General features: G+C 37.6%; 1 protein-coding gene across 5 annotated transcripts in view; it reads left to right on the top strand.

Annotated features, from left to right (window-relative positions):
• The window catches only part of ARHGEF10 (Rho guanine nucleotide exchange factor 10), a 106,712-nt gene that overhangs the window by 56,042 nt on the left and 26,171 nt on the right, over nucleotides 1-24,499 (top strand). For 4 of the 5 annotated variants that reach the window (XM_041420554.1, XM_041420579.1, XM_041420590.1 and 1 more), the window contains 7 exons: nucleotides 1,799-1,974; nucleotides 15,486-15,601; nucleotides 17,079-17,206; nucleotides 17,771-17,871; nucleotides 18,795-18,916; nucleotides 22,526-22,612; nucleotides 24,176-24,399. In XM_041420554.1, the coding sequence (XP_041276488.1) occupies nucleotides 1,799-1,974; nucleotides 15,486-15,601; nucleotides 17,079-17,206; nucleotides 17,771-17,871; nucleotides 18,795-18,916; nucleotides 22,526-22,612; nucleotides 24,176-24,399 (954 nt within the window). The remainder of the gene's footprint in view (nucleotides 1-1,798; nucleotides 1,975-15,485; nucleotides 15,602-17,078; nucleotides 17,207-17,770; nucleotides 17,872-18,794; nucleotides 18,917-22,525; nucleotides 22,613-24,175; nucleotides 24,400-24,499) is intronic. The other variant, XM_041420569.1, reaches the window with a different exon arrangement.

Here is a 24,499-nt window from a genome sequence, read left to right on the forward strand (position 1 = left end):
GGGTTATTATCTCTGGGACCAAGCATTGAGAGATTAAAGGTGAAATGCTTTGAAAAAAGCATTTTTTCATAGTTCCTTCTGTGCTTTTGTTGGCTGTAATTATGCTGTTACTACATGTATGCCAAGGTTGAGTTCACATTCATATGTTACTTGTATCATAAATTGTTTTATGTAGTGGTACATTCTGACAAAGCAAATGGATTGTTAAAATCTTCCAAGAACAGCTTTTCCTAAGCATAATATGAGTTGATATCTTAATTCATTTCTGAAGTATGAATCCTGTACACATATTTCTGAGTATGTAATTGCTTGGTCTCATGTCCATGTGAGTGAGAAGTGCCATGTAATAGCTACACTATAGAAAATTAAGAAGCTCATGTCAATTATCCTCTCATCCTTGCCTTTACAAATTCTTTACTTTCTTAGTAACACTTGAATATTAACTATTCAGACTTTATCTTCTTTCATAGCAGTAAAGTCTTGGATGTTCTGTATTTGTACTTGAAGCAGCAAAGTGCAGTCTTTGTTTTCCATGTTAAAAGGTAATGATCATGCCAAGTCTCTGCCCCTCTGAGGATTATGCCCTCTGTAAAAGTATGTCTCTTTTGCAAGCCATAGAAAATTCCTCTGTAACTAGTGGAGCCTAGGTAACTGGGATGTTTGAGTGTTCCTGGTTTGCAAAAGATAGATATTTTTACAGGTGACACGACCCTCAGGTCTTTCTTTGCACACAGTGTAGATGAGCAGCAGGAGCTGGTGGCCTGACTCTCAAGTAACAGCAGTTGGATGGGGTGGACGCTATCCCTAGTGACTGAACAACTGTGTCCTGCCTAGGTTTTCTTTTTTACTTCTGAGCTAGGTCAAGAATTTATAAATATTTGCTTAAGTTGTGGCAGTTGTGTTCTTTGTTCATACTTGCTTCATCATTGAAACAAAAGTCTGTGTTGCAGATAGGTAGCTGATTTGCTGAATTTCACCATTTAGTTACTGTTCTCAATAAATGCATTTTGCTGATTTCTCACGGGCAGCTGACTTCTGGATTTCAGTCATTCTTTGTGTGAAGTAAACCTTTTTTGTTCACTTTAACAGCTCTTTTGTGCTTTATAGTAAATGTTTGTTACATGTTCTTGAATGGGAATAAGGGAATGAAGGAAACAAAGTAAAATTAATATTGATGTCGTTTCTATTCCTAATGAGCTTTCTCAGTCTGCTCTTTCCTCTGAAATGCCTGTTGTGATACACACTTCTTAAGCAGCAGCTCAGGCAGGATTACTCTAGGAAGCTGCAGCAGTTGCAGAGGTCTGCTATACAGAATGGTCAGGGCTGTGGGGCTTGGCAGAAATGTTGGCTTGTCAGCCCTTCAGTTGTCCTTCCTGTTGCCAGCAGTCATTCAAAGGTTCCATCATCCCTACTTCCCTAAACATAGCAGTTAGGGCCCAAAAAGAACTGTTTCAAAAAAATCAGGAAATGTGGAGCCAAAGTATAATCCCAAGCACTTGTATTAGGATTTCTGAATGCACACTGATTTTAAAAGATAGTAATTTGTATTTTGCTATAGAAATGTAAGGACTGTTGTTGGCAGTCCTGTGGTGCTTGCAGACAAGATTATCTGCCCCTGCATGGCTGCTCTTTGCACGCTGGGAAAGGTCAGTCAAAAAAGTCAGCCTGATGCGTGTATTTCTTTCAAGTTGTGCACTGTACTCAAGCTGATAAACAGCAGGTTTTAGAAGCTAAAATAATAAATAATATGCCCTGAAACACAGTTGCTTGTCACAGCAATAATTTGTGCATCTTCCAGCTCTTCCTATGAAAGCAGTGGCACCATGACAACTGGCCAGAGGTATTTATTGAAGTGGAGCGTACCGCTGGGACAAGTGGATGTCATAGAGTATGGCAGCAGTGAGGGCCAAGGAGACAACTGCAGGTTCCCACCCCAGCTCCCTGCTGAAAATGTCATCATTAACTCTAAGCCAAGTAAGTGACAGGAGTTACTGACTTTTACAGACTACTTTGTTAAAATCCATATTTGAAATTCAATGGGCTACTGAAAACAAAGGAAAGCATTTTGTCCATGAAGATTTCTGTAACATGCAGAGTAGTAAAACCTCTTTCTTTGGAAACTGAGAATGCATAAAGTGACAGCCAGGCTCCTGCCTTGCAACATGAATTACTTTTATTTGTCATAGTTTAGAATTTTATGCATGAATGAGTAAAGAGTTCTAAAGCATGAGAGTGTACAGACGTGCAAAAATGTGGTGCACCAGTGGTCTTGTGGTCTCTGGTTCTACCTTTGTTCTTTATCCCATAGTTAGAGCAAAGAAGTTTCTCTCAATAAAGAGCACCAAGCCAACCTGTTGCTGTGATTAAGGGTCTGGACACAAGTGATTAGCGCAGGGTAGACTTTACTCACTTCTCTCAAGCCCATGGTATCTTGCCCTTCAAATATGTGCTTCAGAAAAAACCTTAATGAATGTTTTTGAAACAACATGTTAATAGTAATTTCCTCCTAGCCTCTCTCCAAAAATGACCTCAAGCTCTGAAGTTTACAAATTCTTCTGTGCTAGTTAATCCTCCCTGCAAGTCTGCCAACTGCTTTCAAAAGAAATATGAATTTTAAGACTTTACTTGTTAGCTAGACTTTCATACATAAGGAGTTATTTTTATATCCTGTTTATTGCCTAAATATTGTAATATTAAATGCATTCAATATCTCTAGATTGTAATTTGATTCCTAGTAATGGATTATAATTCACGTGCATTTCAGTGCTAGTAGCTCTAGGCATTATTTCACACTACATTTATTTAATATTGCACCCTTGGCTTAATGAATTTTCCCACAGTTGTGCTATAAGGAGGCATAAATGCTACAGCATCAGTGCAGCATTTACTAGCCGCTGTATTCTTTCTCCACGATGGTTTTTGTCTGGTCTTCTTGCTCCTCCTTTTGTAAATAGCTACAGGAAATTTTATGAGCACTTATGTCTTTATTTCAAGGATGACTTAATTCTTGTAACTCCTTTTAAGCAATAAGGGACTACTTAGAGAATGAGATTAAAGCCTTTATCTTATAATTTACCAGCTGCTGTATGCATAACCCTAAAAGAACTATATAAAGAAGTCTATTTCTTAGAATTGGAGGTCCCTTTTGTAGGTGAGTGTGGGAGGAACAGATTGTTGAATATTCCTACTATGATTCTGTGCAACAGTTTCACAGCAGATAAGACCAAATCCTTGCATGTCACCATGGTCATATGGGGAAGAAAAGCATGAGGGAGAAACAAAAACTCCTGACCAAACAGTCATGTAGAACTTCATTGAGCGACTTGACTTTTGAGGTTTTTCAACTTCATCATGATTGGTGACAAAATCACACAAAAAAAGAAATGACTTTGTACATAATTTGTAAATCAACCTTCAGGTTACCTGTAAGTAAAATGTGAGCTGAACTAATTTTTCTCTTGGTAAGCTCTATTATATTCATTCAGTCTTCTAATAAAAAGGATCAAAATATGAGAAATAAAAAGGATTTGAAGGATACTGGGTATACTGAAAAAATCCTCCCTCTGGTTTAATCAAACTTTCCTGGCAAATGATCCAAGTAAATTGAATATAAACAATCATGAAGGAAGAACATCATAGCCTTGTTTTTGCAGATACTACTGTGTTTGCACTGGCTGTTACTCTGAATGCAGAGTTGTTTGAACTGGCCTTTATAGACAGTTTGAATACACATCTAGTTGTGTTAGTTATTCTGTAGAGTTGCCTCTGTAGTTCCAGTTTAAGTTGGCTGGTAAAGATTACAGAAACTCAGAAAGTACAACCTTCCTGCAGAGGGACAGACTGGTAAAACTGTGTACTGGTTTAGTGTGGCTTCTTATTTGCACCCACCAAGTTGCTGCATTTTATAGTTGATGATGACATGATCTTTAATACAGTAGTATCACATCCTGGGTGTTTACTACAAGTTGCAAAGTGGTAACAGAGAAATCCTATCTACTCTGCTTGAAATTTCATATCTTTGCAGCCATCGTAAAATTATGTCTCCCTCTGTTTTCAAAGTACACGATGAAATCCCAGTGGCCTCATAATATGTGGTTTTAATAAAATATAGTGATCATGAACAGTTTGGGATGCTACAAGCAAAATCCTGAGACATAAAACCATTTCTCAGACCTGATTTTCAGCTTACGTATCCAGTTTGTGGGTACTGAAAAGATACAGAATAATGGTGATTCTGTGTAAGTAGTACATTAAGTAGTAGAGGGATTACCTCCTGCATTTCTGGAAGACTGAGAATAGTTGGTTTGTATCTGTCACATACTAGGTTAGTATTCTGACACTGCTGTTGTGATTAGTGAGGATTTGTGATGGATTCAGGTTGTGTTCTTGTGAGGATTAATGGTTATTAGTTACATTTCCCTTATCATGGCACTTTTTTCTCCACCAAAACCTTTTCTGTGAGGAGGTAGCTGTCACAAGGTAGCTTGTATCTTGCCATTTATTATTGACTAAATGCAATTGGTGCTTCCAGTTTTCTATGATGCAAGAAAAAGCAGTATAGTCTAAAGATTCAAACTTTGCTTTGGGTGCTGAATTAATAGCTAAATTTGAATTAATCTTGTACAGCCTGTAATATGCAACTGAAAGTTTGAAAGATTTTATGAGTGTGTATAAATCAAAGGCATGCTTCAGCGCTGTTCTAAGATGAAAAGCAAGGACTGCGTGAACTTGGTTTTCCCTTGGCAAAATCATCAATGGCAGTTTTCTACCCCATTGAGCTTTGTTCAGCAGTCTTTTGTCTCTGGATTCTACACAAGAACATGTTTAGGGGCTGTTTTTTGGTTTTAAGCCATTTGTATTTTGGTAGGAAAAACTGTGTGGCCTGAGGGTGTATGGGGAAAAGCAGGAAAATTTTGAGTGTATGATGCTAAAGTGCCCTGTTCTTGGTGTGCTCTTGCCTTGTTCCTGGTGTTCTCCCCTAGCACCAACAGTAGACTAAATTCTCATAGTTATGAACATGAAAAGGGATTGACGTCTTAGCTGTTTGTCAGGGTCCTTTATTTGTACAATTGATTTTTTTTTTTAGTGGAGTGCAATTACAACTTGTGCTTGCTTCCTGCAATCATAACCAGTAAACATTTCACAGTCTCAGTCTTCAGGAAAAACCACATTTTTCTCAGCAAATTAGTCAAAGTCCTGTTTCATGTATTAGAGTTAGTCCTGCTTGAAAGTCTGTATGGCTCTCTGGCATCCCAGATGAACAGTTTTTGTGGAAGCAGTTATTTAATTATGTGTGCCAAAAAGTGTGATGTGTTAATTTTCTTTGTAGAACCATTGGCAGAAAGATGTGAGATAGAATTTTTCCCCTAGTAAACCCATGTATTGTTCCTGGTAGGCGTTGCTGTTCTCTTCAACTCGGTTAGTTCATGTGCAGAAGCACAGACACAGTCACAGTATGGAAAAGTTGAATTAATATAGGAACAGGGGAATGTTTTCAGTGGGAGCAGAAATTTATATATTCTTGGTTTTGATTTACATGCACTGGTGAGAAATTCACCTCCCTCACCTGGCTGGTGATGCTGTACCCTATGGCTCTCAGGACATGGTTGGGCCTCCTGGCTGCCAGAGTACTGCTGACTCAGATTCAACTTGCCACTGAGAAGGATCCCCAGATTTCTTTCTGTGTGGCTGCTCTCCAGTGTCTGTGCTGTCTGTTCATGCATCCAGGGATGCCCTGTCCCATGTGCAAAGCTCAGCACTGCTAAACCATGGCTGCTCCCCTTTCTCATTCAGAGTTCCAGGGATACATTTGTACTCTGTTTCCACTTGATTGTGTTCTTGATCTCTGTGGGGTTTGTTTACTCTAAAATATAGTAGTGATATGATGCTGAAGTGCAAAAATGATTCCTCTCTTCCAAGTTCCCTTCTGCTTGATGCAGTCACTTTGTGTAGGCCTCTGAGTGTTGGCAGGGAAACAGGGAGGGATGTTTGATGGCCTAGAGTGTGCACTTGTTTCTGTCAATATCTTGCTCAGTGGAATGACATCTCTTTTCAAAAATGAAGATTGTGCTGCTGTGATAGCCACTGCCATTAAAACTAGGTTTTTTTGCAGGTTTGTCTAATGAGAGATACAGAATTAGGGAAGAAAAAAAAAAAAGTCAGCTTTGTGATCCTTCTAAGGCACAGCAATAGTAATACAATATCCAGAGTAAGCAAACTAATATTAAGTGACATATCAACTCTAGCACTGGTGATAAGATTTTAGAAAGAAAGATGTGGCATGACTTGCTAATTGAACTAGCTTTCATCTCAATGAAATATATAAAGATTAATAATGTAAGGCTTTATTTTAATGTTATTTAAGACAATACTATGCACTAAATGAGATTTAATATATTTATAAATGTAAACTGTCACTGATATATACAAACAAAAGACCAAAGAGTTTAAATAAATCTAGTGCCAAAAAGCCTGTTCATCTGAGCAAATGGGGTGACATTAAATACTTGACTTTGTTAAGTGGACGTAAGTTTCTATGTAGTGGATTAGCAAAGACAAATTTAGGTGTTACGTGCTTGTCTCACCCATGCAGGATGAGATTCTTCCCTTTGCCTTTTGTATTTTTTATAGCGATTAGAGGATTTGTCATCCACTTCCTATAAACCTTGTTCTGTGTTGCCAGGGGTCTCATCCACGTCATGACACAGAGTAGTAAAATTATTAGAAACCCAGCTGGTGTGTATGAAAGAGGGAGGTGAGCTCCTCACAGTGCCATTTCCACATGACTTGTTGTAGTCTGATGGGAGCTCCAGTGTAAACCTCTGGCAGCTCGGCCAGTTTATGACTGCCTGCAGACCTGTCTTGGGACCCTGCAGTGCTTTCACCGTTTAAATGCCTTCACACGTGTACTTTCCTTGCCTGTTTATATCAGTGTTTGTCGTTTTGCACCCTGTTTCTCCCTCACCCTTTGTGCCCATGCCGGTGCATCCCAGAGGTCCTGTGTGACCCTTCTCCCTCCTTAGGAGGGCAGGGGCTTCCAGGTCCATGCTGTCCTTAACCTTCCTCTTTGGGCCTTGTGACAGCAAGGGTCATGGCCCTTCTTTTTTTCACTCTCAAGTCTTTGTTTACAGTATTTTCTTCCTCCTGGGAACAGAGCCAGGAACTGCAGTCAGTACATAGTCCAGGAAGACCCCAGTCAGTGTGACACTGGGGAGCTGGGCTGTGGGGTCCACTCTAGTGAGGATATTAGGGCTCCAATGTTTCTCCCTCATGTTCCCTGCTGCTTTAATCTCTGACACAGTACAGCTGTCAGAAGGAAAAATAGGTATGGCCTTTTATATCTGAAATTCCCAGTGCGGTCAGGATTAGCTGGAGCTTAATATAATCTTGAAGCCGTGCTCTCAATGTATGAACTACTTCTCACTATCTCTGAGGCTTTGCATTTCCTTGGTGGTTTTGCATTCTTTTATATAATTTTTTTCACAAATGGTATAGCACTATGAATTCAATACCTAACTCACTACCTGCAGTTGCATGCTGTTGATTTTATCTTGCTATTCCTCAAGATATGTGAATAAGCAGTTTTGTGGTTAGATGGTAGTTTTTATGCGACCTATTTCTTCAGTGTTGGATCTGGTACAATGAAAAAGAGAGGTCTCAGCATTCATGTAATTACCAGTTGAGAGAAAGGCATTAGCAACTTACAGTGAAGTAAAGTATGTTAAAAATACTTTGTCAGAGTTGAGACTTGTGAGGTTTCCCATCTCTACTCTGTGTACTGGGTGTTGTGTGGTATTTCGTTCTGTGATTAGGACCTGAAGAACTCTCCTGTCTTGCATGGCAGTGAGCATAGTTAATTTAATACACTAGTTTGAGAGACTCAGATTGTAAATTTCAGTAATTTAGAACATAAATTATGTTTAGATGCTTACATGATTAAAGTATGATTAGACTGAACAGTGAAATTTCATGTTTATGATAAAGCTCTTCATGGTGGTTGATGATGGAGAGTCCTTGCTTGCTTACTGCTTGCTTACACCATGTCTGAACTGAATAGTTTGCATTCTAGTAATCTTGAGGGGTTTATTGCTTATCACCTAATACTGTGTGTATGCTTGTGCTGCTTCTTTCCATGCTGGGTTACTAAGCCTAAGTTAGGGCTGTACTGCAAAGATGCATGCGAGTAGCTGCACATATCAGCTTTTTGTTGATGGCTGCCAACTAAACTCTTATTCTCTGACATCATTCCTGACTTACCATTTGCTTAAATTTCCAAACCTGGAGACTGATGCCACTCAAAAACTTAGTTTGGGCCTGAGTGTGTGGTATAATCTCAGGAGATCTAGTTGACTTATGGTGGCTCAGATTTTTTGGGTGAATGCAGCTGTGGAGATCATGAGTTGGATTTAGCATGAAAAAGCAAACCAGGGGTCTGCTTTTCTGTGATGAACTTTAAATTTACCTGTGGACTTGTTTAGGTCATAAGCCAGGATTTTGGACAACTTTTTTTTTATTACTATTTTAGTCAAATTCCAATTGTCTGTTCAAAAACTCTCATAAAGGTGAAACAAGAAAACTGAACCTGCCCATGTGCTTCTCTGATGCATGTGTGGAAAGAGCAACAGCATGAGTGAGCAAGTGAAGACACAAATATGAGGAGGGTGGTGATGTGGGTGCTGTCAGGGACTTTGCTTGCATAACACACCATGCAGGAAGTTGGTAGGTCAACATCTGAAAACCTCATCTGCTTTGTTACTGGCTTCAGCGCTCATACAGAATTTCTGGGGACAATGTATATCAGAGGTATGGATGTGCATCTGGTGTATAACAGGTGCTTGGATGTGTCAAGTTCTGTGCAAGATAAAGTTTTGGCACAGAAGGGGGCCCTCATCACCAGCCTTCAAGCAAAAGCTAGGTGTTCTGGGACAAGGGAGTTTGCAAAGAAAACATGTTTACAGAACATCAGTATGAACTGTTAAATGAATTAGTGTATTTCCAAGACTAACAATCTTTTTGCCAACTCTGTTTATTTGTTGCTGAAATAGATTGGTTGCATATAAAATAGCACATAAAGATTTCCTTTTCTGTTTGTACTGAGAAAAGTAGTTCCACTAGAGCTGTGAAAGGAGAATGTTGTTTGTCACTTTGATAAGTTCTCTTCCACTGAGCAGCTGTAAAGCAGTGGTGTGTTTTGCATACCAGTGTATCTATAGGAACAGGATTCAGTACCAAGTATAGAGGAAGAATCCTCAACTGCAGTGATTGAATCTTGGGCCTTATTAATAACCTTTCTGGTTTTCCTTCTTTATGTTAATTGCCAAGGTCTTCAGTGTACAGGAAACTATTTTACTTCAGATACAACCTTGTCTTTCACAATCTCCATTCTTGTCCTTTCTAATGGTGGGCATTATAAATTAAGCTGTGGGATGCTGTCTGCCTATTATTTATTCAGGAAAAAAAACCAAACATAACTTTTCTAGGACAATCAAAGCCAGATATAAAGAATTGAATTGAAGGTGTATCTACAATTAAATGGTTTTAAATATATTACTGCTGTATTACTGCTGCATCATCATAATTTAACATAAATAGGTTAACAGTCTCACGATATCTGTCTGGTTTATTATGAACTGATCAAGATTTCAGCTAGTATCGCGATACTTTCCAGAAGACTGTGCAAGCTTCTCTGGTTTAAATAGCTGAAATGTTGTGTAAGGGCCTGGTTTTTTTTTTGTTTGTTCTAAGTGTGTAATCCTATACAAGTACCAGTTTGATATGCCTTCCTCAGACACAGCAGCTTTTAAAGTTACCTCCCACATATGTAACTTCTTCCCCCATCCCAGGTGATTTTTATGCTCTATATGAGGATTGAAACTTTCCCAAATCTCTTCCTTTCATACCATTTGACGTTTCAGTGTGCTGCCTAGATGCACACAGATGGCTCAGTGGGAGGAAGCAATACAAATGTGTTCAGCCTCCAAGGCCAGATTGCAAATGGCAAGTCACATTTGGGATATACCAACCTTTCAGAGTGGTCTTCAAATCTGGCATGTTCTTCAAGACTATCATTAATTTTGTGATACCCCTCAGTAACAGTGGAACTGTGGTCAAGAAAAGAGCCTTTCTCAGATTCAGTTGTGGTTTTTGCATTTGAGCATCATGATCTTCCATTCTGTGCAACACTTGCCTGACTTCAGGGCTATGTGTCTCTCAGAAGCAAAGGAATCTTTATAAGGACCTTGAATTTTCATGATGCAGTAGTTTTCACTTCATTTCAGTATAGCTTTTCCAAAAGCAATTTATATTGATGTATTGTGGTTCTGAACGCTGTGGAGAAAAGGTCATTACAATGATTATACTCAAGGCAGATGTCTGTATTAGTTACTTTGCAGTAAAAGAGACACCCATCAGTCTGTCTATTAACAGTATTTCATTTCAACATGATGGACAATACAGAAATGTTTGCAAAAATAGTTGCAATATTGAAAGTATATTGACTGAGGCTTTTATTTAATTTGTGTGACATTTGGATTTATATAATTTTATTACTTGAAGAAAATCCTTCTAATTGGGAATAAACAGGAGTTCAGTATGGGATGGGACCAGCTGAGCCATTGTGTTTTCTTGCCCAGCAATAGATGTTCAAATTATGGGTTATTGCATCTACTCTGTCTTTAGTAGCACAAATCTATGATAAAATTAATTCACAAATGAGAATCAGAACACACAGCAAGAGCTTGTAGAAAATGTTTACAGGTAACAAATCACCATAGAAAATAAATGTGTCCCTTTGTAATTCTTAGAAAGGAAGGATAGGGTGTGAGCAGTTCAGGATTATGATAACCAATATGCTTGAAGTGGCCATGGAAATTGAAAATTTAGGAGAACTGGGTGGACAACAATCCCAGGGGACCGGCTGCTGTGCCAGCACCTATTCAAGCAGCTGCTGTTGTGCAAGAAGAGAGCTGTGGCTGCTCCCCAGCAGTGCAGCCTTCTGCCAGAGGTGGGAATCCTCCCCTCTGACCAGGCATTAGCACACAGACACTTCTCCGGCATGTGTATATTTATTCACAACCTTCCCAATTCTCCTTCTGTCTGAGCCAAATTAAACGGACTTTAACCACACCCAGGGAATTTCCTGCAGGCTTTGAAAATGCCTGGGTATAAATCAACCTAGAATTGCTCCTGTTCCAATTATAAAAATTGTTTCATACCAGGCAAAATGGATGAATTTGAAGCTGCGGTGCTGAGAGTAATACTGGGAAACAAGCAGGTAAAATAATATTTGGTCTTATACTCAAATGTGTCTTGGCCTAAGAAGAAATTGTTATAAAAAGCAAATCTTCTCCCCAGTTTTACATAGCAGCAAAATCAGTTTAACCTCCTTGCTTCCTTCTAAACCAAGTTGTGGTTTTGTTTTCTTTTTTAACCTTGAATGTATTTCATTGTTATGCTGAGCAAGGAATTGGGTAGCTTGCAAGAATTACTGGTTGTTGGCAGTAAATTTGCCTGTAGCAGGGAGGCACACATTCCTCTGGTAACATCTTAGCAACAAAGGAGTTGGTGAAAAAGATTCTTGCTAGATTACATGCAGCCAAGATTTCACCCTTGATCTGTAGGTGGAATGCAAAAAAGTTGCCTTTGAAGCCACATGTGTGGTTATTGGTTACAGCATGCTGCCTTCTCTCCTGCCCAGGCACACTCTGTAGCATGTAGGATGTGTAGAGCTGGGGAGAGCCTTCTCTAAACCGTGAAAGGTTTTTTTCCCATAGGAAAAAGAAGTTGTTTTAGAGATTGATAATTAACAAGAGTGACTTGGAAAGAGAAGGAAATGTCTTTATCATTTGTGAAACATTTCACAGTGCAAAAGAAACCGACCATGTATCTGCTTTGGAGTGAAGCCAAGAGTTTTTCAGTGCACTCTCTGTGGATAAAGGAGGAGTGAACACCCACCCCAAAATAGCTAGCAATTGAATGGTCAGGGAACATGTGGGCTGAAGCAGCCAGTCTGTGGCTGTGAACTGAGAAACATCTGATGAACAGAGTAGTGTTTTCCCCCAACTCCTCCACTCAAGAAAAACCCTCCATCAGAGGATTCTCAGGATCAGCTGGTAGTCAGTGTTTGGTTACTGGCTGAGAAGCCAGTTCTGTTTCAAAAGGCATTGTGAGTAACCCTTATAGGACCCAGTTCAGAGATAAAGTTTTGCTATAACTTGCAACTATTTTCCAGACACAATCCAAGTGATCACTTTTTGGAGAACTTGCTTCTGATGAATCTACATGATTGTTGATTTCTGAAACCTTATTTTTCTGTGCCAGTTTGTGCCCACTAGGGACCTCGGTGAAAGGCTTATATTAGTGGTGCCTATTGACCTAGTCCTTGGCTATTAAAATTTCTTCTTAACTTGGCTGTTTCTCTTTTCTAGAACATCAGAGGATGGAAGCAGACTATTATTAATTATTTACTATTTTGATTTTGTGCTTCCTTTCCTGTACTAAGAATGTGATCTTTTAATGAATGAGCCTAAAATTACTTTTGTTTGGGTTTTCTGTGTGACAGCCTTTCAGATGCCAGGTTAGTTTATTTGCTTTGACATTCATATTTACATCCTTTTTATCTTGGCTTATTAATATCTTATAAAATATGCATGATGCAGACAAAAGATACTCAGGTGACAATTACTGAATGAAATTCAAGATTTATTTCCAAGGCTGGAACAAAGATATTTGTAAGATTATTTGCTTCAAGAAGAGGATTATCAGGCTGGATGTATATGTACTGCCCAGGGCAAGCCCATCTGTGTAGGCAGTTAAAGCTTGCTTTGTGGCCTCAGTTGAAGACTGTGGCATAAAGTCCTGCAGCATCTAGGACTTGCCTGGATGCTGCTTGTTATATGTTGCATTAATGTCTTCAAACAATAATAAACAAAATGTCTGCAAACTGTCTTTATCAAGCTACCCTGGCTGTGACCCTGGCTTTTATAATTTAAGAATAATGCAATTTGCTTGGGTGAAAAATATCCGTCCTGTACAAGTGAAGCCTCACAGACTCAGCTTTTCACAGCCTGATTGTTCTAAGTTTTCTCCTGGTTCAAACCCACAAAGCTAAATTTCAAAAAGACTTGAAGTAATTTTTTCATGGCAGATATTTGGTTGAGTTACTAGTGGAGTTTGTAAATGCCAGGTGACTGGACTTCTGCCAAAAACTAAACTAATCAAACAATTATTTCTGTTCAGTGTAAATTTTTTTGCAGAAGTTATCTTTTTGTTAGAGAAATTTGGAGCAAGAATGATATCATTTGTGTTGTTTACAGTGCCAGACACACTGTCATGGCTTTTAGCTAGGTTTCAACAGATTTCCTGTTAATACTGATCTGCACCTTTCTTTGCAAGTAGCCCCATAAAAATCAAAATTTGATGCCTCTAGGAACTAGTGGTTTTGGTACTTAACAAATTACAGTTCTTGTGGATATTAGCAAAAAAAAAGGTGTAAGCTATCAGAAGATAGATACAAAGAGAGAAGAGTGATTTTTCAAGCATTTGGGTTGAAGAAAGTGAAAATGCAGCTTAATGAAAGTATGGAGTCTGCAGTTCAAGAAAAGTGTTTAATTTTTTTTTTAAGAAGAACTGCAAACATACTCAACTGACCATAATTTCAAAATTCTTTTTCTTAGATCTACTTTGGAGTTTTTTCTTTTCATCGTGTACAATAAATGCAAATCTTTTCTTATGGTCTAATTTGGTTTTGAGGGTAAGAAAGGCTAGATTGTTCATTTAATTAGCATTCAGAGCAGGAAAAGAAGAGGATGATCATCACATCTATTATCTGGATGGTAAACAGTAGTAAAGGGCAGTCATTCCCTGTCTGTTGCTCAAGTGCAATGCACAGAAATAATTTTATTGATCCAATTTACCAGAAGATTTAAGGGCCAGATAAAAATTCGGAATTTTATGGGAATGTGTAATATTTCAGGTTTATGTTGCACTTTCCTGCAGTGAAATGGAGAACTAAATAAAGCCATTAATATTTTCTTTGAGACTTGAAATTTTATGCTTTTCAGGGTTTAAGGCAGACTTTCAGCTTAATATAATGAATTGCATTAAAAAAAAAAAAAAACATTGTAATGGCCTCCATCTGTATGATGCAAACAGGAAAATAAATGTCTTTAGAAAATAGTTATTTTGATACCTAACTAAAAAGATACTAATGATTTAAGTGGAATTGTTCCATGCATGTTTATTTTTAATATTTACTCTGACTTAGGCTATTTGGACAGCTTTGTGTTTGGTTTGTGTTTTGTACCCTGGCCCTGCAGCGGGCTGGGGGAGCGGAGGTGCCAGCGGTGTGCGTGTGGCACCTGGGCTGTGCCCAGCGCCCTCTGCCCTGCAGCCTGAGCAGGTGGCACAGCTCGTGCTCGTGCTCCTGAGCTGTCTACAGAGCCAGCACTGTATTCAGATCCTGTTCCTGCCAACACACCAGTGAAATCCTTCTGATCCAGGGGCGTTTGCTGCCCACAGACTGGTGTCTAAAGCTGTGCTAAGGATGAAGGATACATAGTTTGGATACTACACTCTGTGAGCTAAAGAATCTGCAAGAGTTTCCTGGCAAGATAAACCAGTCCTGTTCCTGTCATTCAGCTGAAGGGAAACATGCTGACTCTGTGTGAGTCAGGGTAGTTTTTTAATGGGACAGTGAGTGTTGTTTCCAAAGGAATTACATAACCATTCCATTCCTAGCATCATGGTAGTCAGAGTATATTAGCAGGGGTTTGCAAGCTCTGTGCATTTAAATGGACACCCTATCCTAGTAATCAGTGTGTTTGTCTGAGTTACTGTTCCCTTATAAGCCCTTGTACTTGTTGATTATTAGCTTAAAATATTTCTGCTCCTGTTCAGATTTGCTGCTGATTTTAGGACAGTTCTTTTTTTGACTTAAGCATGATTGCAGAAAAATTTCAAGTGGTTCAGTGAAATTGCAAGCTTGTGTTAGAGTTAGGATATAGATATGTGACCATGAGCTGTCTCACAATCAATAAAGAAAATTTTGAATTTTAAACCATCATAGCAAAAGCTACAGAAAAGTGTTTTTGCTTGTCATGTAACCAAAAACAACCTCCTGGAAAGATGTTTGCATTAATGTGTTACAGCAAGTCCGATGTTTGGTGCTAAACAAAACTTCCATGGCAGCAAGAGATTTTGGGGCCAGTGAAGCTTTGATAGTTGTTACAATTCTAGTGTGGGATATTAAAACTGTAGATAGTGCTCTCCGTCATACCAGATGAGCAACTTGAATCTTGTTTGTAGCTAAAAAGGCAATAAGGTGTTGTAAAAGTAAATGCAAATGGTAATGCCTGTACATGCAAAGAAATAAACCACTGTGCTTTTAAGATGTAATATATGTTTGTATTGTATTTGTGATACTTTTCCTGTTCAACTGAAAATTGTATATTTTGTTATGTATAACCTTATGGTTTTATTCATTTCAGACAGGCTCTATATGGGACCAGGGCAACTGTACCATGATCTGCAGAACCTTTTACATGACTTGAATGTACTTGGTCAAATTAGCCAATTAATAAGCAGCCTTAAAGGAAACTATCAGGTAATAAACAAAGCTGGATTTATTTTTCAAGTTTGTTCTTGTAAAGTTGTATAATTGCCTCCCCCTAGGGTTTGTGCAAGGCATTCTTTAGTTCTCTCTGCAAAAAGTGGAATAATTTTTACCTCTAGTATTATCTCCAGTTAACAGCATTTACTGTTAAGTGTAATAAATAGATTACAGCTGTCCTTCTAATCTTCCTTTTCTTTATTGTTTTTAAGTGTAGGTGGAAACTACAAGTGTCTTCATTTGTTGAGTAGCTGATAAGCTTATATGGAAACAGAATTACATTTTGATGTTAAGAAATTGGATTCTTGCAGTTAGACATGGTAGTAGGAGGATGGTTGTATGGAGGAAGCTCTTGATCCCCATCCAAGCTCATAATCCTGGCTTTTGCAGGGGGAAACTTTACTTAAAACTGAGTATAAATCAGTTATAAAGGGATTTTCAGAAGAATTTTGAAACTATTTTGCTTTAGCTTTGTTCACATCCCTTTGATTTAGCTTACATTCTGGCAAATAAATATAGTACTTAACACCAAATGAAGCCTTGAGACTTCAAACAATTACTTTTTTGCTTGATTTTTATATGTTTTAATCTGTGGTTACATGTAGTTTTTAACTCCTACCTGCCACCACAGGTTGCAAATGTGTGTATATGTATGAATATATAAAAGCAGAGTTTCTTATGACATATCTTGGCTTCAGAGTAAAGGTATTAAATAAAACATAGAATTTTGTGAAAATATATACTCAGAATGAAGTTTATGGAAAGAGTGCTTTTGGAAAAAGCTTCACAAGTATTAGAAGGTGAATTTCATCTGCATAATTGGGAATATGTATAGCACAGATATACCAAAAGACATCCACCCATCACCATATAAAAAAATCTTTCTGCCTGCACTGACAGTCAGAGCCAACTACGCTTTGCAAACTTAAAATTCAGTCATTGTTTCAGGGTAGATGTATGTAAGATCATTAAAAGAATTTATTTAGAGGAATGAGGTTAGCTTCTTGATTTTTGAAAAACACTTAAGTTGTCATAGAATTCTGATGGTGGAAAGTGTGTGTACCTCTGTGTATTTGTTAGTCTCGATGCTTTGTACATTCAGGTGAGCTTTCACTGTCTGCAACAGAACGCTCACCTTGCAGTTATTGTTTCAGCATCTTAAACAGATTTAGACCACACATCTTTCATGATGCCTCTGTAAACGTTTTGGCTCAAACTGTGTTTACAAGTATGGCTAAATGATCCATGGTGGAAATGTAGTCTAATTGAAGCCCGTGTTTCATTTCATAATGTTTCATTATTACGATAATAACGTGATTCCGTTATATGCAGGAATCACGTTATTATCCTGTTTGCAGCTAGGCTGCTAATTGAAGCCCGTGTTTCATTGTTTGTTATATGCAGGAATCACGTTATTATCCTGTTTGCAGCTAGGCTGGTGTTGAATCCTATTTTTTTTTTATTTTTTCAGAATTTAAACCAATCTGTAGCCCATGACTGGACCTCAGGTTTACAAAAACTGATTTTGAAAAAAGAAGATGAAATTAGAGCAGCAGATCGCTGTAGGATTCAGCTGCAACTCCCAGGAAAACAGGACAAGTCAGTGGAAATCTTGATTACAAAATTTTCTAAATTGGTTTGTGTATTAGGTATAGATACTAGTGTATAGGTATATGTACTAGTGAGAATTTGGGAATCTGTAGCTCTTCCCTCCCTTCTGTTTCCATAGTAAGCCCCTGAGTTTTGCTCTTAGGCTATAATGCTGGCAGCTTTAATGTTCCAGAGCAGCACTGCAGCTTTTCTCCTGTTCCTCAGCCCAGCTTTAATGTTCCAGAACAGCTCTGTAGCTTTGCTCCTGTTCCTCAGCCCAGTGTTCTGGATGCAAGAAGCAAGAGAGGAACCCTGGCTGTGGCGTCTAATAACAGTCACTGTTGTATTCCTTCTCCAGTTCCTCTCATATCATTTTGTGTAAAATATAGGAAGATGGACATGTGGCATATCATAGCCTGCACACTGAAATCAGAGCTGAGTCTTTGTCTAAGTATTAGAAAATAATGAAATTTCATTTTGCTCTTAATTTTTAGCAATGGCTGTATTCATACCCATCGCATTTATAGTGGCTTTTTGTTTGGTTTTTTTTTTTGTTTTTTTTCTGTACTGCAGGTCTGGGCGGCCAACTTTCTTTACAGCTGTGTTCAATACATTTACTCCTGCCATCAAACAGTCTTGGATCAACAATTTACAAATGGCTAAACTAGCCCTTGGTAATTCCTACTTACTCAAATTTCCTAACAAGTTAAAATAGCTCTCAATATAAAGTGTAATATATATATATATATATATTTTTGAGAATGATTTTCCTTTTTGGGTTAAAATTGTCTGTAGATGTTTAAAATTGCAATACAGTAAATAGCAGTGATTGTGTATCACTACAAAGTAATAGCATTATAGATAAAACAGGGCACTCATTATGAAATAATATATTTTCAACAGTATTTTAATGAAGTCTGGTATTCATTACTAATTGTTGCGTCTAAATCAATACATATAGTCTCTAAGTCAGAACAATAAAAAGTATGCTGTCTTGTGGTATTTTTTCCTGTGTTTGCACAAGGGGATAGGTTTCCAAAGATACTTGGACTTTTCAGTGCCTACGTTGAGAAACATTAACTTGCTTGAAAGCAAGTTTCACCAGCACATGGTCAAAATAGAGTGCTTTTGTGATGTCTCACAGAAGACAAGCAAAGTAACAAAAAAGAAGAGAGAATGGGTGTTTCCATCATTCCAGCAGGAGGATCCTTTTAATTATGATAACTGGCAGTTGGTGGTGATGTTTCTTAAACAGGCAGAGAAATACTGTTCAACAAACAGATTTCCTAGAGTCTTGAGGAGAGGTTTGATGTGTCTTTTCCTCTTTCAATATTCAATTTACAAGATCATTAAGAGACTACCCTTAACATTTTGCTAACGTAAGATGTTCTTTTTTTGCATTATCAGTATGTATGTAATCTACTCAGTTGAATTTTTGCTCAGTTTGGTGTTGTCATTTATGCATCTGTGGCATAAGAACAGCCTAATCTGTATTGCCTTGTCCTGACAGAATTCTTTTCTGTTCCTGTGGAAAGGTGGAAGTGATTATTCAGTGAGAGGACTGTGGAGTGTTTATTATTTGTTCTTTCCATTACAGCAGAGGATAACTTGTTAGGTTGGTTCTGCATAGAAGATGATGGGAACCAAATCAAAAAGGAAAAACATCCTCTCCTTGTTAGACACATGCCAGTGATGGTGGCCAAGCAACAGGAGTTCAAGGTGAATGGAATTTTGATAAGAGATTACAATTAGGTTTTCTTGTGTGATATAATTTCTAAAGAATACCATATTGTAAATACATCTATTAGTTCACATCTGTTAGTTCTCTTGAGTGGCTACTTTGTTTTAAGACCATTGGCAATTAAAGGTCCAGAAGAGTCACAGGAATGCAAAATACTGCAATCTTTGAGGCACTAAGGAGCATAATGTTTATTTTTACATAGTATGACATTCACTTTCATATGTAAATGAATCACTCAGTGTAAAAAGAACTCTTGGGAATTTTTAGTTAATCTTGAGATTTCCAAGTGTGTGTTTGGGGCTTAGAAGTAACCTAAAGCTTGCAAGAGCAGGAATCTGATCTCCATGAAAGCTGTCCTTTCCTGGTGTAGCTATGCTAAATCCTCCTCAAATATCTGATTTTTATCAGTGCACAGAGAATAATATTTTTAAAATATTTTTTTAAAAATGATGTTTTGTGGACTCTTATGTAAAATGTCATATTCTGAACAATTATATAGCCATTATATAGACATGTCTTAATGGTTTACTTCTTAAAGCAATGTGTCCATTTGAAGCCTTATTAATAATAAACTACTGACTTTGATGATGAAAATAAGTACAATACCAAACCAACAGATGAAAGGGAAGAGTGCTGGATGCGGTTTTTCCAGTGTACCAATAGGATTTCTTATTGACCAGCAGTCAGTAAGCCTTGTGCAAAAAGAGTAATGGAAATGAAATTGTGTATGTGTGGATAGAATCCCAAAGTTAAGTTAATGTCATTGCATGGGTGCTGCTTAAAGAGGTGAGTCTGCAGACCCTCACCACTAGAACAGCCTGCACAGGAGGGACGCTCAGCTGACAGCTTCACTTCAAATGTGAGCGTACAAAGTGGATGTTGGGGGAAGATGATTGGTGGTTCAAAATGCAGTAGAAATACGTAATGGTGCTAAGACAATCTATTCCTATGATACTGGTTTCCAGAGCAGTCAAATTTACTGAAACTCTCTGATTTCCCATACAACCAATCATGCTTGTCTTACTTAAACAGCTTTTTCTGAGGTTTACTTTCTAAAGTCACCACTGGTGAAATAACCAGCTATTTTAAATTTTTTTCAGAAACTTAAATCATGTATGTATTTCCGTAGAGCCCAGGCATTTGTAAATCCTGAAAATGAGTGCCAGGATCCGTGAAGACCCAGGCTCAACTCTTGTAATCAAGTTAGAGCAGAGTCTTCTTATTTTGAAAGGAAAGGGAAGTTTGTCACCTTTATAGTTGGCTGAGATCTTTGCCTTGGTCACCTCAGGACAGCAGTGTGTGACAACACTGGCCTCAGCCCTGGGCTAACTTTGCCACTTTTGCAGCTCCTTAAAGCAATGTGGGTGTGAGCCCAGGTGTCATTCCTGGTCTGCCAAATCCTTGATATTACTAGAAAATATTACTTAAGTATTACTGCAGTCTCAGCTGCAATTTGGCTCTCCAGCCCCAGCTCAGGGTGGGAAGAGAACCTCTGCTTGGCTTTTCCTGTTTGTTGGCTCTGTGTCCTGCTCAGCCTGCCCAGTGGTGGAGGGAGCCACCAGAGCAGGTTTACGTCCTGGGCTTGTGTCAAGACTTGGAGCTAAACTGCCGGGGTTTAACTATGGAAAAAGCATCGCTTTTGACTAAGATGCAAAGTGACACAAGGTGTAAGAAGGAGCCTGGGAAATATCCAACATGCAGACTGTCTTATTTTTCACTAGTGATATACTTCGTTGTCACAGCTACTGTAAATCACTTCAAGTAGATAGCTTCAGCATGTGTTAAATGAGACATGCTAAGACAGGCATGGAAGCTCTTTTTCTTCCTCTTTTTTCATCTATTGATTTCAAATTTTTATCTGTATATACTGAATTGCTTTGCTGAATAAATAATATTTTTTTCTACTAAGGCAAATCACTTTGTAATGCCTGCTGACTTCAAGGAGACTGTAAAATTCTTTTCACTTTGGAAAATGAAGTAAACTTGGAATTTAGAACTCTTAAATTTTGCCAGCTTGTTTTGGGGTTGTTTTTTTTTTGTTTTGTTGTTGTTTGGGTTTGTTTTTTTGTTTGTTTGTTTGTGGGTTTTGTGTTTTTTTTTTTGTTTGTTTGTTTGTTTGGGGTTTGGTTTGGTTTGAATTTATTTTGATTTTTTGTTTGTTTTGTTTTTGGTTTATTTTTTTTTTAATTGTTCACTGTTGGGAGGTGATGTTGCTAGGCTATGGGGAGTTAATACTAACTGAGTTTTTGCTAGTACTACAATATAATCACAGGGACATTGATGTCCAAGATGAGAACATTGGTTTGAATTCTAGAGAATCTTGTTTAAAAATGTAGTATCACACCTCATTAGAAACCTTTTTATTCTCTACACAGTTATGAATTGCTTTTATATATTTTGAAGTGTTTATATAAGTTTTAGGAAACTGCCGTGGATATTAGGAAATTAGAAAACCATGACTGGCCATAAAAATGGGTTTTTTTGGATTCTTGATGCTTGATTCATGTTCAGAGTTGGGATGGATTTTAAATATAGACCTTGAGTCTGGTGTTGCTTTCATTTTTTTTTAAATGGCCTGCATGATAAAATCATGAGTATTGTTATTAATATACTGACAGTAACATGATGACATGAGATTGGAAGGGAGTTGAAGTCTGAAGAATGATAGTATTAACATTCAGAATGACCAAGGCACCTGGAGAAGTCTTTTGGGAAGGGGGAAGAAAGATGAAAAGGATGACAGTCAGCAGGACAGACACATGGTATGCTCACTGAGAAATTAGGAGTTTCCTAAATCCAGGTTGAAGAGGTGGTTTAGTTGGTCTGTTAAAGTAATTTTTGATAGACCGGAAAGGTGAGGATTGGTTAGGAATGTAATATTGTTACAAAGAGTAGTAACGAATGAGATGTGTAGAAACAGGCTTCTGAAGATATAATAATGGTGTAGTGCTGCTACCAGCTCTGCTAGAATAGTGTGTTTGGTGAGAAAACTCTGTGCCCTCAAATACACACGTGAGGCTGATACATCTGCTGGAGAAATGTCAGTTGAAAAAGTGGCAATAATAAGTTTAAAAAGTTTAAAGTTTAAAAACAAAAAATTTAAAAAAATAATTCTTAAAAAAAGTATAGGTAATTAAATGATAATGTTAATTTAGCCTAGTGAAGAGGTGTCTCAGGCAGGGTCATGATTTTTATGCAAAAGGACACTGCAGAGAAAGAGAAGTAAGTACCTGGTGACTGAGATGAGAAGTAACAGGGAAATGATTATATCAGGGATGGTGTCAGGTTGGGAAGATGAAAAAACTTAATAAAAGTCATGAAGCATTTGAGCAGATCAGCAAAAGAGAATTTGTAGTCTTCAGCCGTGAAGGTCTGCAGGGGTGGATGAGGAATGTGTCAGGAGCAATATCTGTGCAGCTGACCCTGCCCAGGGGAGCTGGGTGAACTAAACTGACTTCTTGCCTTACAAGATTCTTTGATATCCTTAAATGCTTCAGTTAATTACAAACTAAAATAGACAGAAAGAGGCTTTTTTTTTTTTTTTTTTTTTTTTAGTGATAACAGCTCCCTTTTTACTCTCCTTGAAGGTTGAATGTGCTGCTTATAATCCTGAGCCATACCTTGCTGGAGAAACAGAGTCAGATTCCTGTGCTGTGGAACATGGTTTTCTTTGGGTAAGTGTCACCTTTACACTTCATCCAAAGGAAAATCTGAAAGTGGTTGTCTTCTGTTTCTTTCCATTGCTTTTTGTGACTCTTGATAATATGTAGGTATGAAAGAAATGTTGGGTTGATTTTTTTCTCTTTGTTTATTTGTTTAAAGATAAAGGATTAGCTACTAATTTGTCATGTGATCTTGCTGGTCTCTGTAGGGTGTCTGTAGTTAAGTGTGTGTAGTTTGTGCAGCACAGAATGAATTCCAAAGTGCTGAGCACATTCAGAAGGGAGTTATGTGCTAATTTGTAACAATTGCTACTAAAACCCATATATATGAGTTTACATTGTCCTGCTCTCTGTTTTCATATTTCAGGAATGTTTTAGCCAAAAATAATCTGTTTAAATCTGCATAGGAAAATAACTTATTCTACTACTATTGTTTAGTAGCAATTTGTAACAATTGCTACTAAAACCCATATATATGAGTTTACATTGTCCTGCTCTCTGTTTTCATATTTCAGGAATGTTTTAGCCAAAAATAATCTGTGAGTTTACATTGTCCTACTCTCTGTTTTCATATTTCAGGAATGTTTTAGCCAAAAATAATCTGTTTAAATCTGCATAGGAAAATAACTTATTCTGCATATTGCTACGACCCCAGATATGCTGATATTCCAGCAGAAGAAAATGAGGTGGATAGGAGATGTTCTTAAAAAAAAAAAAAAGGCAAGCTAATGATTTCAGGAGCTTTTCTAGTTACTACAATACTGAAATTTTAAGGGAACCCTTGCAAATTAAAAGTTAGAAATAGCTTTTCTTAGTGGTCTTTTTCAAGGCACCCTATATAATTTCCTTTTGTCTTTGCCATTTGTAAACAGTAGTTGCAAAAACATGCTAATTAAATCTTTCTGCTGCTACAAAATATTCTTTTTCTTTACTATTTTATTTTGTATAAACAGAAAGAGTTACTATACAAAAATATGTACTGTGCTTGGGTAGATTTTTTTACTGCTCCCTGATCCCTAAAATGTGCAAGTTTATGGACATGTTCATGATACTTAGTTCTGGATCAGGGAGAAATTTAGGTTTCTGTATCAGCAAGTTTACCAGACTCTTTCTTTTGAGACAGAGCATTTCTTCGTAGACCTGTTACTGTGCAAAGGACAGGCCTCAGCCATTTTACCTGGTTTTAAAGAACTTGAGACAATTAGAACACCAGTTATTAAAGTAGCATGTTGCACAGATACTTACAGTAATTGCATTATACAAATGTATACATATTTGAGTCAGATATCAGAATAAGCCATAATATTATTCCTGCTTTAAAAACATTTTTTGTGAGTGTAGAAGGCAAGTTTGTATGTATAATATTTTGATATATCTTGTATTTGTGCTGAATTATTCTCTTATGTCTGAAAATTGCTCTCTTATGCATGAAAATTCATATTGGCACATATAACTTGAGATGCACTCTTCAGTTAACATTCCAGTCATTCCTTCTTGTACTTGTTGATCTTCCTGGAGACAGGTATCAGTCATGGTCTCTTGTGCTTTTTTTTAATTTTCTTTTTTTCATTTCAGATTGGCAGTTGTACAAATCAGATGGGCCAGGTTGCAATAGTCTCGTTTCAAAGCTCCAGCCCCAAGGTTATTGAGTGCTTCAATGTAGAATCACGGATTCTCTGCATGGTCTACATACCAGAGGAGGAGAAGCTGAAAGAGCAAAATAAAGCTCCAGACTCTGAAAACGTTCTTGCAAAAACTTCTAATGTGCCCACTATTTGCCTTGGCATGGAAGAAGGAAGGTGATTCTTGGTTTTGGTGTCATGTGTATGATTTATTGATTAAATTTGCTATTCTATAGAAAAATTGTGTGAGATACTTCCAAGAAAATGTTACTTTTTT

This window comes from Onychostruthus taczanowskii, unplaced genomic scaffold (assembly GCF_017590055.1).
Source record: "Onychostruthus taczanowskii isolate IOZ18803 unplaced genomic scaffold, ASM1759005v1 scaffold11, whole genome shotgun sequence".
NCBI lineage: Eukaryota > Metazoa > Chordata > Aves > Passeriformes > Passeridae > Onychostruthus > Onychostruthus taczanowskii.